This window comes from Harmonia axyridis, chromosome 7, assembly GCF_914767665.1.
Source record: "Harmonia axyridis chromosome 7, icHarAxyr1.1, whole genome shotgun sequence".
NCBI classification, from domain to species: domain Eukaryota; kingdom Metazoa; phylum Arthropoda; class Insecta; order Coleoptera; family Coccinellidae; genus Harmonia; species Harmonia axyridis.
In genome coordinates, this window is record NC_059507.1 from 5,887,627 (window position 1) to 5,902,989 (window position 15,363).

The 15,363-nt window shown below is 33.8% G+C and overlaps 3 protein-coding genes and 1 long non-coding RNA gene across 5 annotated transcripts in view; 3 read left to right on the forward strand and 1 right to left on the reverse strand.

Moving 5' to 3' along the window:
- Positions 1 to 4,649: 4,649 nt before the first annotated feature.
- On the forward strand, positions 4,650 to 5,522 carry LOC123684062 (S-phase kinase-associated protein 1-like). The gene is made up of 2 exons (XM_045623165.1): positions 4,650 to 4,807; positions 4,891 to 5,522. Exon 2 carries the CDS (start codon positions 4,891 to 4,893, stop codon positions 5,332 to 5,334), a length of 444 nt encoding a protein of 147 aa, XP_045479121.1. The 5' UTR covers positions 4,650 to 4,807; the 3' UTR covers positions 5,335 to 5,522.
- Positions 5,523 to 10,746: 5,224 nt separating this feature from the next.
- LOC123684061 (S-phase kinase-associated protein 1) lies at positions 10,747 to 11,733 on the forward strand. The gene is made up of 2 exons (XM_045623164.1): positions 10,747 to 10,922; positions 11,006 to 11,733. Exon 2 carries the CDS (start codon positions 11,006 to 11,008, stop codon positions 11,492 to 11,494), a length of 489 nt encoding a protein of 162 aa, XP_045479120.1. The 5' UTR covers positions 10,747 to 10,922; the 3' UTR covers positions 11,495 to 11,733.
- A 671-nt stretch (positions 11,734 to 12,404) lies between these two features.
- LOC123684065 lies at positions 12,405 to 14,573 on the reverse strand. Of its 2 annotated transcripts, XR_006748097.1 has the most exons (3): positions 13,940 to 14,328; positions 12,705 to 13,014; positions 12,405 to 12,653 (listed from the first exon to the last, which is right to left on the reverse strand). It is a non-coding gene; the product is annotated as an uncharacterized LOC123684065 (long non-coding RNA). The 2 variants fall into 2 exon arrangements; XR_006748096.1 differs by having other exon boundaries at positions 12,641 to 13,014; positions 13,940 to 14,573.
- LOC123684064 (harmonin) overlaps positions 13,854 to 15,363 on the forward strand; it is a 51,417-nt gene continuing 49,907 nt past the window's right edge. Inside the window, exon 1 of the mRNA XM_045623170.1 lies at positions 13,854 to 13,869. The gene's annotated coding sequence lies outside the window, so the exon portion shown is untranslated. The remainder of the gene's footprint in view (positions 13,870 to 15,363) is intronic.

Consider the following 15,363-nt stretch of genomic DNA (forward strand, 5'->3'; position numbering starts at 1 on the left):
TTCATTCTGACAAGATAAATTCGTTTTATCGGCGCTTTCCTCCAACAACAACACACCTACACAGACAAAAAATATTAATTTTCTCTCAGCTTATTTTGAGATTTTTGTCTGTGTAGGTTTGTTGCTGTTGGAATTATTATTTTCTGAATCATTTTCCTAAGCCAATGCTATAAATCTACCTTCATTTCATTCTGGAGATAAATATAATGAATAAATTCTAAACGAAAGGTTTTTGTGGGATCAAAAGAAACAAGCATTACTCATGTTTATGTCTCTTGGGTTCTTTTCATTATAAGCAGGTATTGTGAAAAGAGCAAAAAATAAAGGAGTTTCCAATAGGAATGATACAATTTGAAATTGTTATATTATTAAGTATACAACTTTGCGCCGTTTTGGAATAGATGGCTGTAACGGTATGTTGAAGTCGAAATGAATAGATCGTACATTTCTTAAAATAAGCTTAGGTATTTGTAAACATAACACCATCGAAATATTAGTCGATTTTTTTGTGCATCATGAGGTTATTCTCGATTAAACATGTCAGCTTACGAGCCAAATTCTCGTCATTTGCGGAAGATTTTAATTTTCTGCTTCAATATGAAGAAATCTGCGGCTGAAGCTCATCGAGTGCTCTCAAATGCCAACGGTGAGGCCGCTATAATTGAAAGAACGTGCCGAGAATGGTTTAAACGCTTCAAGATCTGTGATTTTGACGTCGAAAATCGGCATAGTGGTGGAACAGAGAAGGTTTTCGAAGATGCAGAATTGGAGGCATCACTTGATCAAGACTCGTGCCAAACGCAACAAGAGTTGACAGGATCATTGGGATTGACGTCACAAGTCATTTTAAAAAGCCTGAGAGTCATGAGAATGATTCAGGAACAAGTAAATTGGGTGCCTTACGAGTTGAAGCCGAGAGGTGTTGAACGGTGTTTGTTTGCTTGTGAACAGCTGCTTACAAAGCAAAGACGGAAGGGATTTCTGCATCGCATTGTGACTGGAGACGAAAAATGGATTCATTACGATAATCCCAAGCACAGAAAATCATGGGGATATCCCGGTCATGCTTCCACGTCGACGGCCAAACCGAATATTCACGGTTCCGAGGTCATGCTCAGTATTTGGTGGGTCCAGTTTGGTGTAGTGTATTATGATAATGGCTATAAACCAAATTTCGTGAAGTTACCTCCAAAAATAAATGAGTTATACAGAAAAAAGAAAGCCTGGATTTTTAGATTTTGGATCTGTTCAAACCAACACTCTCATCCCTAAATAACGCAACTTTTTTGTAATTTAAGCCACCCTGTATTTCTAACGGTTTTCGATATCCGTGTTGTATCTTGTTTAAAAGAGAATCGATGGATATTATGAAAAGGCATCACGTTCAAACGACTGGACCAAATTGGATAATTCTTTTTTTGTTGTATTGAATAATGTCATGAGAATGCTTATGAAACAAAATATTTTCGAAAAAATCGTACGAAAAAGAAAAAAAAGGCTTTCTCTTTTCCTCCGACCGAGCGAACAACATTAGAGTATAATTTGACACTTCGAAGGATGTATTTTGGGTTGCCTGACAGAAAGTAGATAATTGAATTAAAACGAAAATGACTTTTTCTTATTTTGTTATAAAGATGAGTACTTGAAATGATGCATCTGGCCCCCTCGGATGTCGAGCAAAGTATCAACTCAATCGAATAAATATTCTCATTTCAGGGATTGTGCGAAAAGGACTCCACTCCTGAACACAATATCGTGTAATACGGAACTACCGCAAGTTATTAATATCCAAGCTGTTCGTGATTTTCATACATGAAAATAGTGTTTTCCGTCGTTCTCTCGATTCATTCTATTCTTGGAAGGAAAATTGACCGTTTAGGGCTGACCTGATTGGGAGATAAATGGCTCTATTTATAGATCGACAAATCAAAAAATAAATAGGTATATATTTGTTAATGGTCTCTTTCGTACTTGTTGAAAGTTACCAGAAATTACCATCCTACGGAATTATACCAGCCTTTATGTATAGGGTTTTCCAATAAGAAGTTTCATTTCGAATAGACGACTAGAATAAACAACGTTTATTTTCATCAAGAAGGCGCTACGTGCCACAAAAGCAACGAAACAATTGCATTTTTGCAAGAAAAGTTTTCTGGCCGCGTTATTTCTCAAAGAGGTGATCATAGTTAGCCACCGAGTTCTTGTGATTTAACTTCCTTAGATTTTTTTTTGAGAAATGTTTAAGATAAGGTCTTACGCCATTGCCTCACAATCGATTCAAGATCTCATAGTTTATGAGATATTCCAATTTAGAGTTTTCATCACGTGCGGTATGCAAATTTCGATTGCAATTCTACAGGATGATATTTTTTCTGGAACAGTGCCCGTTTCTTTCCCCTGAACTTTTTTTCTGTAGACCACTGGTCGTTTAGAAAAAAGTAAACAGGAACTTTGGTCCAGTTCTACACTATTTGGTTTCTTGTGGTTTTCTCCCTAACTATTGAAATTATTATAAAGATCCAGTTAATAAGCTGTGATCAATAAATTAATTATGACTATTGGTACTTATTTACCCAATCTCTAAAGAAGATAAATAAAGATTCGATAAATTGGTAAAATCATCACAAAAGTAGGACTACAAGAAACACCCTGTATCTCGAAAACTAAGCGTTTGCGAGGCCTTAAAATTTTCCAAGGTATCTCTCTCATTTTCTTTCATACCTCCAATTCAGACACACCCTGCATAATAATATTATTATCTTTGCAAAATCGATAAAAACCTCTCAACGAAACTCAATTTGTAATTTTTAAAATTCAACTAAGAGTTAAACTTTCAATTACTTAATGAAAAATGTTAGTCGCGAATCCTCAAAGATATAAATCGATGGAAACAATGAATCAGGCTTCGTTCCTCGATGGGTAAAAAGAGTCCTCCATCACAGAAAAATTCCAGAGACGTCTTTTTCGTATCGCATTTGGAAAATATGCGAGTTTAAACTTTTGAAGTAGTTGCAAATAGTGGCGCCGTCGCTATTGGGATATCCCCCTAACTCAGGTCCGACTATAAAATCAACATTTTATTCTTCATTTTGAACTGTTAGAACCATAGACTTATTATCCCCATTTGTTACGTTTATGGTTAGAACTCTTTCGAAGACAAAACTTTTAAAAACTTGTTCAGCTTAGGATACTGTACAAATCATTTTTGGATGACTTTAAAAAAATATAGATACAGGGTGCCCCAAAATTGGAGGTAGGTACAAACGAAAATGAGAGATTCCTTGGTTAATTTTAAGGAAAAAAGTTTCGTTTTCGGCATACAGGTTGCCTTTGTAATTAGTCCTACTTTTTGCAATAATTATACGAGTTTATCTAATCATTGCTACATATCCAATAAATATATTAATAAAAAACTAATAACAAATTAATTTATTCGTCGCCTAGCCTACTAACTGGATTTTCATGATAATTTGGATTTTCTTGAGGAATTTGATTTTTTTTAATCGGTAGCTGATACGAAGAAACGCTTTTGACTATGGTCTGTGAAAGTTCTAGCTCTGATAGTTGAAGAACTTTGAATTAAGAGCCCCTAATCAAGATATTCATTGAAAAAAAAATTCAGCAGTCAAATATCTCCTCAAGAAACTTGTTCCAAAAAAGTTATAAGATAGAATTAAATAAAAAATCAAATGTGAAACCAGCAGTTTTTTAAATCTTTCCTTCAAAAATTGAATTGAATTCAAATGATGAATTCAAAATTGACTGAAGACGCCTCTGTGAAATTTCAGGGAGAAATCTATAAGTTTAGGTGCAATGATAGGGGTGCATTCACCTCTACTGAAACGGTCTGCAAAATTTATAGTTAGAATGTACTATCAATCTTTTCCTGTTTGCATTGTTCGTGCTGTTTACTTCCAACTCAGTTTTCTTTCGTTTTATTGGATTTGGTGTACAGAAATATTTTAGGTCAGTCGGAATTGTTATCACAGTTTTCATTTTCTCATGATTTGTAGTAATTTCCAGAGCTTTTTTGGGAAACTATGAGGTCTCAAGATAAATAGGTATGTATCTATAGAATTTGATGCAAAAATTCGATTTCAATACATAAATTATTATTTTATCTCGAGAACCAGTACATTAATTTCAAAAACTTAATGAATGAATCAAATTAAATCATTTGAAGTGTTAAAAAAGTGTCCAGCGGAAAAAGATAAATAGGATGCGCTAGTGTAGCTAGAGGGTGTATATTATGTATTATGTGGTTTCTGCAATCAGCCTGTTCTAAGATGCTTAGAACATGTTTACGAACAATAACCATTTTTGTCATCTGAAAAATTTATGTTATCGGGAATCATTAGGAGATAAGAAATAGATAACAGATGACACTAGAAACTTTACAGGCACTATAGCATCTATGACTAATCCCATCTATGAACGAATGTCTAAGATCATTGTGTAAAGAATAAATATATTCTTTATGTACTTAACTTCGATAATGAGCTCATAGATGGGCATAGGATGGAAGTACGCGACATCACCGACACCTATGAGGATATTTCTGAACTAAAATTTGAACTGGCGCAGTACAAATGGAGGAGACCAATAAAATCAATAATTTGACATGATGAAAAAGAAGAAAAGTGTGTTCTGTACCGACTGCCATTAAGAGGTAAATACTCTTTGGTTAGCGTGTTATAAACAGAAAAGCGAGCTCATCTGCAATTTTTAGTATCTTCAACTTCTCCATTTTATTGTCTCTTATTGAAGATTAGAGTTTCTCTCTCAGAGAACTGACCACAATTGAAAGGTAAGAATTTATTGTTCAATTAATTTTTTTATGACAGTACCTACATCAGTTCGCCATTTAATTTTTTGTTTGAATTTTTTCAGATGCCCCTTATAAAGTTACAATCATCTGACGGGGAGACTTTTACCGTCGATGTTGAGATTGCAAAATGCTCCGTTACAATAAAAACTATGTTGGAAGATTTAGGTATGGATGAGGAGGAAGAAGAGGTGGTGGCATTACCAAATGTGAATTCTGCAATTTTAAAAAAAGTTATCCAATGGGCAACCTACCACAAAGATGATCCACCACGGCCAGAGGATGATGAAAACAAAGAAAAACGAACAGATGATATCTCATCTTGGGATGCTGACTTCTTGAAAGTGGATCAAGGTACCCTGTTTGAACTGATTTTGGCTGCCAACTATCTTGATATAAAAGGTTTGTTGGATGTTACATGCAAAACTGTTGCTAATATGATAAAGGGTAAAGCACCTGAAAAAACAAGAGCATTGGCGCCACGTTGGCGTTACATATGGTCATCCTGATGCCACATTTTAGGGCAAGAAACGAAGACGTGGACCAATCAGGGACCTGGATCGCGCTTTGGTATGCAGAATCCAAGGCGACGATTAACATCCCCAGGAAATGGGGGTACCATAAACCTGTAAGCTCGTAGCTGTTACCTTGTAAATATATAACTTGTACAGCCAAATTCAATATATTAGTTAAGAAATCCGGTGTTTCATTATCCCAATTTAATAGAATTATAGTTGATCGATTCAACCATAAACAGTCACGGTGCAACGAAACCTCCTTAAATCAAAATCTAATGTTCTTACAGAGATCCAACTACTTTTTGGATCTTGCAGTACTGAAGTTGAGAAGAAACTTTTTGGAGTGATCCATCTTTGGTAGATTCGGCCAGAGTATTTCTCTTCTTTTATTTTTCGAAGATACTAACAAAAAACATCAAGTGTACGGCATTTTTGAAAAGGCTATCGAATTACCTTAAAAAATGGGTTACTCAATCTCATTTCCCAATCAAAATTTTATGTCACACGGTTGATACAAATTGTTTGGAACCAACCGTATAACCAAACAAACCAAAGTTTACTCTTTTTTTATTTTTTTCTGATTTTGGTGGTAACTTTCCAAATTGACACACTTTATGTTCTCCAGTTTGTTCACAAAATTCCACCTAGAGAGTTAAACTGAATAACGCAACCTAACAAAACGGAAAATGAATATTTTGCATTTTCCGTTCAAATTCCTACGTACAGCTGAAATACCGGAATAACAGTGAATTTGTTAAATATCAAATGGATTCAGAATTTTGTATTTCGGAAAGGTCAGAGGTCTCTTCATTCTGACAAGATAAATTCGTTTTATCGACGCTTTCCTCCAACAACAACAACACACCTACACAGACAAAAAATATTAATTTTCTCTCAGCTTATTTTGATATTTTTGTCTGCGTAGGTGTGTTGCTGTTGGAATTATACTTTTCTGAATCATTTTCCTAAGCCAATGCTATAAATCTACCTTCATTTCATTCTGGAGATAAATAAAATGAATAAATTCTAAACGAAAGGTTTTTGTGGGATCAAAAGAAACAAGGATTGCTCATGTTCATGTCTCTTGGGTTCTTTTCATTATAAGCAGGTATTGTGAAAAGAGCAATAAATAAAGGGGTTTCCAATAGGTATGATACAATTTGAAATGGTTATAATTATTAGGTGTTCAACTTTGCTTCCGCCGTTTTGGAATAGATGGCTGTAGCGGTAAGTTGTAGTCGAAATAAATAGATCGTAGATGTCATACAATAAGTATTTGTCAACATAACGCCATCGAAATATTAGTTGATTTGTGTATGCATCATAAAGTTATTCTCGATTGAAAATGTCAGCTTACGAGACAAATTCTCGTCATTTGCAGGAAGTTTTTATTTTCTGCTTTCATATGAAAAATTCTGCGGCTGAGGCTCATCGAATGCTCTCAAATATCTATGGTGAGGCCGATATTAATGAAAGAACGTGCCGAGAGTGGTTTCCACGCTTCAAGAACGGTGATTTTCACTGGCGGTGGAAGAGAGGTTTTCGAAGATGTAGAATTGGAGGCAATACTTGATCAAGACTCGTGTAAATCGCAACATTCATTGGTAGGATCATTGGGAGTGGCGCAACAAGTCATTTCAAAATGCCCGAAAGTCATGGGAATGATTCAGACATAAGGAAATTGGGTGTCGTACGAGTTGAAGCCGAGAGATGTTGAACGGCGTTTGTTTGTTTGTGAACACCTGCTTGCAAGACAAAGATGGTTGGGATTTCTGCATCGCATTGTGACAGGAGACGAAAAATGGGTTCATTAATCATTACTATAATCCCAAGCACGGAAAATCATGGGGATATCCCGGTCATGCTTCCACGTCGGCGGCTAAACTGAATATTCACGGTTCCAATTAAGGTCATGCTCAGTATTTGGTGGGTCCAGTTTGGTGCAGTGTATTATGATAATGGCTATAAACCAAAGTTCCCTCAAAAATAAATGAGTTATACAGAAAAAAAGAAAGCCTCGATTTTTAGATTTTGGATGTTTTCAAACCAACTCGCTCATCCCTAAATAACGCAACTTTTTTGTAATTTAAGTCACCCTGTATTTCTAACGTTTTCGTTATACCTGCTGTACCCTGTTTAAAGGAGAATCCAAGGATATTATGCGAGGGCATCACGTTCAAACAACTGGACCAAATTGGATAATTCTTTTTTTGTTGTGTTCAATAATGTCATGAGGAGGTTTATGAAATAAAATACTTTACTCAAAAAAAAGGCTTTCTTTTTCCTCCGACCGAGCGAACAACCATAGAATATAATCTGACACTTCGAAGGATGTATTTTGGGTTGCCTGACAGAAAGTAGATAATTGAATTAAAACGAAAATGACTTTTTCTTATTTCGTTATAAAGATAAGTACTTGAAATGATGCATCTGGCCCCCTCGGATGTCAAGCCAAGTATTAACTCAATCGAATAAATATTCTCATTTCAGGAATTGTGCGAAAAGGACTCCTGAACACAATATCGTGTAATACGGAACTACCGCAAGTTATTAATATCCAAGCTGTTCGTGATTTTCATACATGAAAATAGTGTTTTCCGTCGTTCTCTCGATTCATTCTATTCTTGGAAGGAAAATTGACCGTTTAGGGCTGACCTGATTGGGAGATAAATGGCTCTATTTATAGATCGACAAATCAAAAAATAAATAGGTATATATTTGTTAATGGTCTCTTTCGTACTTGTTGAAAGTTACCAGAAATTACCATCCTACGGAATTATACCAGCCTTTATGTATAGGGTTTTCCAATAAGAAGTTTCATTTCGAATAGACGACTAGAATAAACAACGTTTATTTTCATCAAGAAGGCGCTACGTGCCACAAAAGCAACGAAACAATTGCATTTTTGCAAGAAAAGTTTTCTGGCCGCGTTATTTCTCAAAGAGGTGATCATAGTTAGCCACCGAGTTCTTGTGATTTAACTTCCTTAGATTTTTTTTTGAGAAATGTTTAAGATAAGGTCTTACGCCATTGCCTCACAATCGATTCAAGATCTCATAGTTTATGAGATATTCCAATTTAGAGTTTTCATCACGTGCGGTATGCAAATTTCGATTGCAATTCTACAGGATGATATTTTTTCTGGAACAGTGCCCGTTTCTTTCCCCTGAACTTTTTTTCTGTAGACCACAGGTCGTTTAGAAAAAAGTAAACAGGAACTTTGGTCCAGTTCTACACTATTTGGTTTCTTGTGGTTTTCTCCCTAACTATTGAAATTATTATAAAGATCCAGTTAATAAGCTGTGATCAATAAATTAATTATGACTATTGGTACTTATTTACCCAATCTCTAAAGAAGATAAATAAAGATTCGATAAATTGGTAAAATCATCACAAAAGTAGGACTACAAGAAACACCCTGTATCTCGAAAACTAAGCGTTTGCGAGGCCTTAAAATTTTCCAAGGTATCTCTCTCATTTTCTTTCATACCTCCAATTCAGACACACCCTGCATAATAATATTATTATCTTTGCAAAATCGATAAAAACCTCTCAACGAAACTCAATTTGTAATTTTTAAAATTCAACTAAGAGTTAAACTTTCAATTACTTAATGAAAAATGTTAGTCGCGAATCCTCAAAGATATAAATCGATGGAAACAATGAATCAGGCTTCGTTCCTCGATGGGTAAAAAGAGTCCTCCATCACAGAAAAATTCCAGAGACGTCTTTTTCGTATCGCATTTGGAAAATATGCGAGTTTAAACTTTTGAAGTAGTTGCAAATAGTGGCGCCGTCGCTATTAGAATATCCCCCTAACTCAGGTCCGTACTCTAAAATCAACATTTTATTCTTCATTTTGAACTGTTAGAACCATAGACTTATTATCCCCATTTGTTAATACGTTTATGGTTAGAACTCTTTCGAAAACGAAACTTTTAAAACCTAGTTCAGCCTAGGATACTGTACAAATCATTTTTGGATGACTTTAAAAAAATATAGATACAGGGTGCCCCAAAATTGGAGGTAGGTACAAACGAAAATGAGAGATTCCTTGGTTAATTTTAAGGAAAAAAGTTTCGTTTTCGGCATACAGGTTGCCTTTGTAATTAGTCCTACTTTTTGCAATAATTATACGAGTTTATCTAATCATTGCTACATATCCAATAAATATAATAATAAAAAACTAATAACAAATTAATTTATTCGTCGCCTAGCCTACTAACTGGATTTTCATGATAATTTGGATTTTCTTGAGGAATTTGATTTTTTTAATCGGTAGCTGATACGAAGAAACGCTTTTGACTATGGTCTGTGAAAGTTCTAGCTCTGATAGTTGAAGAACTTTGAATTAAGAGCCCCCAATCAAGATATTCATTGAAAAAAAAATTCAGCAGTCAAATATCTCCTCAAGAAACTTGTTCCAAAAAAGTTATAAGATAGAATTAAATAATAAATCAAATGTGAAACCAGCAGTTTTTTAAATCTTTCCTTCAAAAATTGAATTGAATTCAAATGATGAATTCAAAATTGACTGAAGACGCCTCTGTGAAATTTCAGGGAGAAATCTATAAGTTTAGGTGCAATGATAGGGGTGCATTCACCTCTACTGAAACGGTCTGCAAAATTTATAGTTAGAATGTACTATCAATCTTTTCCTGTTTGCATTGTTCGTGCTGTTTACTTCCAACTCAGTTTTCTTTCGTTTTATTGGATTTGGTGTAGAGAAATATTTTAGGTCAGTCGGAATTGTTATCACAGTTTTCATTTTCTCATGATTTGTAGTAATTTCCAGAGCTTTTTTGAGAAACTATGAGGTCTCAAGATAAATAGATATGTATATATAGAATTTGATGCAAAAATTCGATTTCAATACATAAATTATTATTTTATCTCGAGAACCAGTACATCAATTTCAAAAACTTAATGAATGAATCAAATTAAATCATTTGAAGTGTTAAAAAAGTGTCCAGACGAAAAAGATAAATAGGAGGCGCTAGTGTAGCTAGAGGGTGTATATTATGTATTATGTGGTTTCTGCAATCAGCCTGTTCTAAGATGCTTAGAACATGTTTACGAACAATAACCATTTTTGTCATCTGAAAAATTTATGTTATCGGGAATCATTAGGAGATAAGAAATAGATAACAGATGACACTAGAAACTTTACAGGCACTATAGCATCTATGACTAATCCCATCTATGAACGAACGTCTAAGATCATTGTGTAAAGAATAAATATATTCTTTATGTACTTAACTTCGATAATGAGCTCATAGATGGGCATAGGATGGAAGTACGCGACATCACCGACACCTATGAGGATATTTCTGAACTAAAATTTGAACTGGCGCAGTACAAATGGAGGAGACCAATAAAATCAATAATTTGACATGATGAAAAAGAAGAAAAGTGTGTTCTGTACCGACTGCCATTAAGAGGTAAATACTCTTTGGTTAGCGTGTTATAAACAGAAAAGCGAGCTCATCTGCAATTTTTAGTATCTTCAACTTCTCCATTTTTTTGTCTCTTATTGAAGATTAGAGTTTCTCTCTCAGAGAACTGACCACAATTGAAAGGTAAGAATTTATTGTTCAATTGATTTTTTTATGACAGTACCTACATCAGTTCGCCATTTAATTTTTTGTTTGAATTTTTTCAGATGCCCCTTATAAAGTTACAATCATCTGACGGGGAGACTTTTACCGTCGATGTTGAGATTGCAAAATGCTCCGTTACAATAAAAACTATGTTGGAAGATTTAGGTATGGATGAGGAGGAAGAAGAGGTGGTGCCATTACCAAATGTGAATTCTGCAATTTTAAAAAAAGTTATCCAATGGGCAACCTACCACAAAGATGATCCACCACCGCCAGAGGATGATGAAAACAAAGAAAAACGAACAGATGATATCTCATCTTGGGATGCTGACTTCTTGAAAGTGGATCAAGGTACCCTGTTTGAACTGATTTTGGCTGCCAACTATCTTGATATAAAAGGTTTGTTGGATGTTACATGCAAAACTGTTGCTAATATGATAAAGGGTAAAGCACCTGAAGAAATAAGGAAAACATTCAACATCAAGAATGATTTCACAGCTTCTGAGGAAGAACAAGTCCGTAAGGAAAATGAATGGTGTGAGGAAAAGTGAATTGCTGTGCAAAAATTTACTATTAACTCTTTTATTTTGTTCCTTCATCAAATTACCACCGTTTCCATGTCCATCTGATTTTCTACTTTTAAATATTGATCTTTCAAAATTTCTTTATTTGTGATAAAATTACTCTGCTTTTCTTGTGTATTTGTTCTATCAAAATAAATGTTTAATGTAGTCTGAATACTCTGTTCACAAATTCCATAATTCTAATAAAGTATAGTGATTAAAAAATATATATGATATTTACTTTAGGTTTACTTATCCCATATGAAGAGATATTCAAATTACCCCTCCTAAAAAAGAATCTGATATTGAATGGATAGCTTGGAAACCATCATAAAATATATCAATTCGACAACTATTCACTAAGCGGTCAATGGTTTCTTCTACGCTACACTTGCATAGTGGGCTTTCAATAGCATGTTATTTGAAGAGAATACCATGACTAATCTTAAATACATTTAAAATACATCAAATTTTCCTAGGAAGATTGAAACCTGGATCTTTCTCTGGAGGATTAACAATTGGACTTTTGTTAAAGAAATTATAAGAACTCCATTCCAAATGCAAAAACCCTTATAACCTGTCTTCAAATATGAAGCAGAAGTTTAGAACATTAATAAGAGAAATAGAAATCGCCTTGTAACTGATGCCAACATTCGTCACTCCTTGTCTGACAGGACACTATAGCAGTAGCGTAACATAATCAGATTAATAAATTATAAATGCATGCTCAAAAATAGTTTACAATGTGATTTATTCATAAAAATTCTTTCGTGTTTCAAGGGATCAATGTTTTTCTCAGTTTAATGATTTAGCTATTGTGAAGTTATGACAAAAGAATTCCTGATAGAGCATTCAACAATCAAATCAGGATTCTCCAAGTCTATGGCTTGTACACACAATCGGCTAGCTCGATTGTGATTAGTGACACTAAACTTCCATCTCTCTTGTATTCGGGATCAAGCACATTACTTTCCATTCCTTCTATCTATATTCTGAGCAGCAGAAGAAAACCAAGGCCAAAGCTGTAGTTTATGAATCAAACCATCTTTTCATACTGTATCATAAGCTGCAGATAAATCCACGAAGGCAGCTCCTATTTTAATTTATTATTATCGAAACCTGATTCAATGAAAGTAAGTTGTTGATTCTATAATATAAATAAAATTAATGTATAATATACAATATAAATGTATAATACATTTTACTAGGAGACATAGATCATGAACACAATAGTTTTGAAGAATACTCTTGATTTTTAAAAGATTACTTCACGCCCCTTTCTACCAAATCCAATTAATGGGTAAAGAGGATGACAGCTATATCTTCTTGTTTGACAAAAATTTGAGCCAATAATAGCACCATATAAAAACATTATCAGCAGGAGTAAATACAGCAATAGCCACTGTAGCCATCCCCATGGTTTACATTCAGAATTTGATTCTCGATTTGCCTTTGATTCTGTGTGTTGCTTTTCTGAAACTTCAGGTAGAGCTTTGTCAGCGGGAGTCCTAAGTAAAAATGTTGTTTGATTAAATTTAAGTTTATTCTGTGTGACTAAAATTCTATATTTTTATATTTATCCTATAATATTGTGAGAAAAATGCAACCAAAGCGAGTTTGTAATTAAATGTTCAAAAAGTTCATGAAGAAAACGATATTAGTAAGAATTATTCTTAGAAGTTCTCAAAAAAGTTTTCCTTACTTCTCAAAACTATTATAGGTCTCCCTCATAGGAAATACCTTCGTTTATCTTAAATAAGCTTTGAGCAAGATGTCATTAAGATAAATACTCATTTATAGATGATGATTTATCAAAATGAATGTAAAAATTAAATTTTCAACTATTACTCAAATGGGTATCATTCACTACTTTGGGAATAAGTATCATCATTTACATAAATTCATCTAATAGTTTGAAAGAAAGGGCCCCATTCTAGATATCCCTAGGAATACAATTTCGGAGATAGTTGTAGAGTGAAATTTCCTCATTTTTGTATGTAGGTACTATATGGATATACGGCCTAATCCTAACATTTTTCAAACATATCAATTATTGCTGAAAATATTAGGATATAGATAGAATATAATCGTTTGAAGCTCAAAATCAATTAAGATTTAAGGTTATTCATCTGTCATTCATTAAGCTTTCTGAACTACCCGTAGACCTCAGGACTTATTATCATCAGAGTAATAAAATACAACATGTATTTCTGAAATTCGTCAATAGATGGCCCACCTTTAAATATAATTTTTTCGTGAGTTTCAACAGAATACCGCCAAAAACGATTCGATCAGTGTAATATTACTTATTTATATGTAGATATCAACATATGGAAAAAGAGGATAACTGTGAAAACACATAAGTGCGTTTTTTGACTTCTAAATTTTCTCATGTTTTATATCTCTTTGAATTATTGGTGTTTTAGAACTCACTTTTTTTTTGGTGGTGGTTTTCTCCCTCTGATATTTTCCATTTGCTCCCGTATGAACTTGATTACGTAACATTTTATATGTAAAATTTCATGTGGGTATGGATTCGACTCATATGTTACTAGACTCTTCTCTTCTTTTTGCATTTCGAGCCTTCAGTTTCCAAAGAATTCCATTGCCTTTGAATACCTGTTTAAATTTTTTCAAACTTTCACGAACATTTTGTTTGACAAATGTCACTGTCCTTTTTTTCTATTATTCATAGACCAGGAAGAAAAATATCGGAGTATCAAACTCATCTGTAGGTACTCAAATAACATTCGAATGAAAATTAATAATTTACTGCTATCGATTATTAAATTTTGGGAAAATTTTTAAGTTACCAGTTACCAAATTTAAAATCTGTTAAATTCTTATTTGACACAAAGCTATTTCTTTTCATTAGTCCGCTATCTTGCCCATTTTAGAAATCTTGAAATTAATGAGCCCAGTGGCGTTACTAGAGTTGACTCATAGGGAGGTTACCCCCATTTTGAATTTTATTTTTTTTAATGTTACTCACAATTTTTTTTTTTAATTTCTTCTATTCAATGGGTAGGTTATGTCTCCAATAAGTACCTACGTCTAGAAATATAGGGTTTCCAATAATAGGTTTCATATTGATAATAAACAAGCATTGTTTTTCTTTATCTAAACTCCGAACAAAATTTATGTTTCTTCAGAACAATAGAATATTCGAGCAGAACATCGAAAAAAGAAATTGAAAAATAGTGTAAAATAAGGTGCTTTTGAGCGCTCATCGCGTCCTTAGATTAGATAATATTTGAGCGGGTTCTATTGCACTTAGGTATTCATCAAGCCAAGTAGCTTGACATTTTAACCAACTTCTTGACTTGAAAATCGAGCTCGGGAAAAATTAGGTACTTGAGCTTGACTTGACTTTAATTTAAATCTTTATAGCTTGACTTGAAATCAAGCTACTTGATATTACTTGAGCTTGATATACACGAGTCGCACGGCATATATTTCTGCAATCTCGTGCGCACTTAGACTAAATAAGGGATTGCTCGAGCGCCGAGAGACTGAAGCATTCGCCAGGTGACTTCATTAGTATTTTTCTCACATTTCTATGGAATCTATTGGTAGATTTTGGAAGTTTAAGAAATATCTTCCCAAACTTGGCCAAGGATTTTCTATCAACGCCACCATCTTTAGCTGTTGAAAGACAATTTTCCAGAGCTGCTCTTACAGTTACAAAAACCCGCAATAGGTTAGGCGACAAATCTATAAGATGCCTCATATGTCTCAGATCAAGTATGGAAAACTATTGAATCAAACAAAGCAGCCTGGAAGTTTCTCAATATTAAGAAACTTCATATTTTATTATTTTTCATTTTGATATGATTTAATAATTTATGTTTCTATTT

What these genes read in the sequence shown, in the direction of transcription:
- LOC123684061 (XM_045623164.1), top strand. Translation starts at nt 11,006, where the DNA reads ATGCCCCTTATAAAGTTACAATCATCTGACGGGGAGACTTTTACCGTC.
- LOC123684062 (XM_045623165.1), top strand. Translation starts at nt 4,891, where the DNA reads ATGCCCCTTATAAAGTTACAATCATCTGACGGGGAGACTTTTACCGTC.